At 46.1% G+C, this 3,015-nt stretch overlaps 1 protein-coding gene across 3 annotated transcripts in view; it reads right to left on the reverse strand.

Annotated features, from left to right (window-relative positions):
- TBC1D22B (TBC1 domain family member 22B) overlaps positions 1–3,015 on the reverse strand; it is an 81,364-nt gene that overhangs the window by 21,733 nt on the left and 56,616 nt on the right. For 2 of the 3 annotated variants that reach the window (XM_019666576.1, XM_019666574.1), the window contains 2 exons: positions 2,398–2,504; positions 1,864–1,939 (listed from right to left, as the gene is read on the reverse strand). In XM_019666576.1, coding sequence (XP_019522121.1) covers positions 1,864–1,939; positions 2,398–2,504 — 183 coding nt within the window. Of the gene's footprint in view, positions 1–1,863; positions 1,940–2,397; positions 2,543–3,015 lie in introns of all 3 variants that reach the window. The other variant, XM_019666575.1, reaches the window with a different exon arrangement.

The following is a 3,015-nucleotide window of genomic DNA, read 5'->3' on the forward strand; positions in this document are numbered from 1 at the left end:
ACGGTGTGTCCTCATCCACCTTATTCACTGGATCTGGCACCATATGACTTCTGGCTCTTCCCCAAAGTCAAAATGATTCAGGATATCGAGGCAGCCATGACAGCACAACTAAAGACACTCGTGAAAGAGGACTTCCAGAACTGTTTCAGAAAGTGGCAAGAATGATGGGATAAGTGTGTTTGAAGCCAGGGGGAGTATTTTGAGGGGATTAATGGCAATGTGTGTTTTACTGTAATAATTTTTTTTAATTTAACATTCACCATACTGTTCAATGACACCTCATACATTAGCTCTCATGGAAACCCCACACTAAGAAACAGGAGTGGGAAGCTCTCTGTCTGGTCTGAGATCCAAGTGGGGAGAACATAAGGACTCCTCTAGAAATCCGAAAAAGGAAAAGTCCATGCGATGCTTCCTTCCTGCCACAGAGAAGTGGAAGCACTAAGAAAGGCTCTCCTTGCCCAATAAGACAGGCCACGTCAACCCACAGGCCCCTGCATGCCTGTCAGCTGCCACACATGGAAACGTTCAGGCCCTTGGGTTCTGCATCCAAGGCGGCTTCTCGCCTTAGGCCACAAGTCCTATTTTGAAAACAGGACATTCACTGCAGTCCCTGGTGCTGCAGAGAGACACACACATCTGACAAAATGTTTTCAGAATTCAGCCCTTTCATTTATGAGAATTATTACTAAGATGTGCAACTAAACCTCCTCGAGACAATATATAACAACTCTCAGATCCTCCTCTTGTAGAAACAGCATTTTTAAGGCCTGTACAATCAAGGGCTGTAAAAGCCCTTTTGGGGAAGGTAGGGTGCTTTGTGAGAAAAGCTATGACCCTGGGAACAACTTAGAAGTCTGACTCGAAGTGCAGACACAGTGAATACATGTAAAGTGCTTACAATGGGGGCCTGGCACACAGTAGGCAGGATAGAGTTTATTTTAGAGCAAGTTTATTAGGAATTTGTAATGGCATGGGAAAGTATGTCATTGTGTTAAGGGAAAGGAGCAAGGTACAAAACTATTTATGGTATACTCTTATACTGTACATACAATATTTATGTGTGTTTACATAAGCACAGCGGAAAAACAAAATACATGACGACGTTTAATGTCCTTATTCCCCAGGTGGTAGGGATAAAGGATTTTTATTTTCTTTAAGCTTTACTAGACTTTTCAAAATTTCTACAGTAAGCATAATCTTATAATCAAGAAAAAAATGTATATTTTTAGAAAAAAAAGCTACAATTGACTACACCTGTCTTTTATCACCAAAAAAGCATAAAGAAGATTTTATAAAACAATACAAAGCTTGCAGAAACGAAGACTTCAGGTAATATACAAAGGTCAATTTGAGAAATTACACTGAGAAAAGACAAAACCTTCCAAGACATAACATCTTGCTTTTTATCCTAACTTAAACTTATTATGTAGTGTTTTTTGGGGTGGCCATATACATACCATTAATTTAGTTAAATGATCCAAAACCCGGCTCAGAATCCTTTTTCGTTTTGCTCTGTATCACATTTCTAAGCTCCTTGTGTGTGGCTGTTCACTGCCCCTCCTGTGCCTTCCCCACTGTCTGTGTGCATTCCCCAGTGACAGATAGATACCCAGGTGCCTCCTACTCCCACTACCACAAACAATGCCTTAGGGAACTGCTCTGGGCCACAGGTTGAAGCAGACCCACTCCCCAGGGACTGCAGACCACGCTCCAGGACCAGGCTCACAGCAGTGCGTGAGGCAAGAGCGGCTTCCTTACACTAACCGTCCCAGGCAGGAGCTCCCTCTTTCTGAGAACAGGGCTGNCACATCAGAATCATACTGTGCTACCGCTAGAGAACCCCTGTTCCTCTGAACCTACCATCAATCCGACTGACGAGCTCTTCCAGTGCCTTCACCTTCTTCTGGATCCCAGGCTGTGCAAAGGTGTAGTTATCCTGCAAACGACACAGAGCCCAGGATACACAGGGACTGCAAACAGTCAAGCTACCACCCAGCGAGTTCACAGAAACACGTTTAAAAGCACAAGCTGTTTTTCCAAAGCTGGTGCCAGTGTTTGGGGGAACAAAGGAAACTACAGAACAGCAGGGCGTGGGGAAAGCCTAGCAGAGCCCTGCACGCTCGAGGCAAGCCACATGGCTTGGGTGCAGCACAAAGGGACATGCTCTAATGACAACGCCAGGGCCATGTGGAGACTTCCTGAGACTCCAGGGGACACTAGACCATTGCCTTTTCAAAGCTGTAAAGCTAATGAAAAAGGTAGAAATGGATGAACCAAAAAAAGGAGGAGCCATGCGGGGGTGGGGGGCTGTCTGATGCAGAAGAGCAATAAGGGACCCAAAGGCCTACAGGAACCCCTGGACCCAGGCGTCCCCCAAGGGCAGAGCCTGCTCACTTGGATTCCATCCAGCAGCTTGCTCATGCACCAAAAGCTGTCAGCTTCAATGCTTCGCAGCATGTCCTGAGACAAATTGGTCACATCAAAGTTCTCCACATCCTCTTCTGTAAAACAAAAGGTGAAGAAAGTCCAGAGGTCTTCTCTAAAAAATGGAGAGAGAAAGATAGAGTCTAGTATCTTCAAGGGGGTCCTTCAGGCCAGGGGAGAGCCAGGCAACCTGATGCCAAGGAACAAGGGCCTTCCCTGCTTCCTCTGCCCCTTGTCAGGCGGGCGAGCATGCCCAGGGAGTTCGCGAGGAGCTCCTTACGACACTGACCAGGCCATTTCTCACACCAATTCTGCTGGGGCCAACATATGTTTCTCTTCCCCTGCATTTGTTCATTCCATTGCAGAAAAAGATACTTCAGGTCTCATGTTTAATGAGCTACACCCAGGCCCCTGGAGATGGTTTGGAAAAATTATTCGATTTCAGAAATTCAGTGAGCTACCATACTCATCAGCTAGCCCCTGCAGTTCATTTTTAGAGACGGAATCCCCAAATTCTGACAAGGCAGATCCACGGCCTCAACACTCAGAAGAGAAGATGGGGCCGGCCGAGTGGCGCGTTGGTTAAGA

Source organism: Hipposideros armiger, unplaced genomic scaffold (genome assembly GCF_001890085.2).
Source record: "Hipposideros armiger isolate ML-2016 unplaced genomic scaffold, ASM189008v1 scaffold_475, whole genome shotgun sequence".
Classification (NCBI taxonomy): Eukaryota; Metazoa; Chordata; class Mammalia; order Chiroptera; family Hipposideridae; genus Hipposideros; species Hipposideros armiger.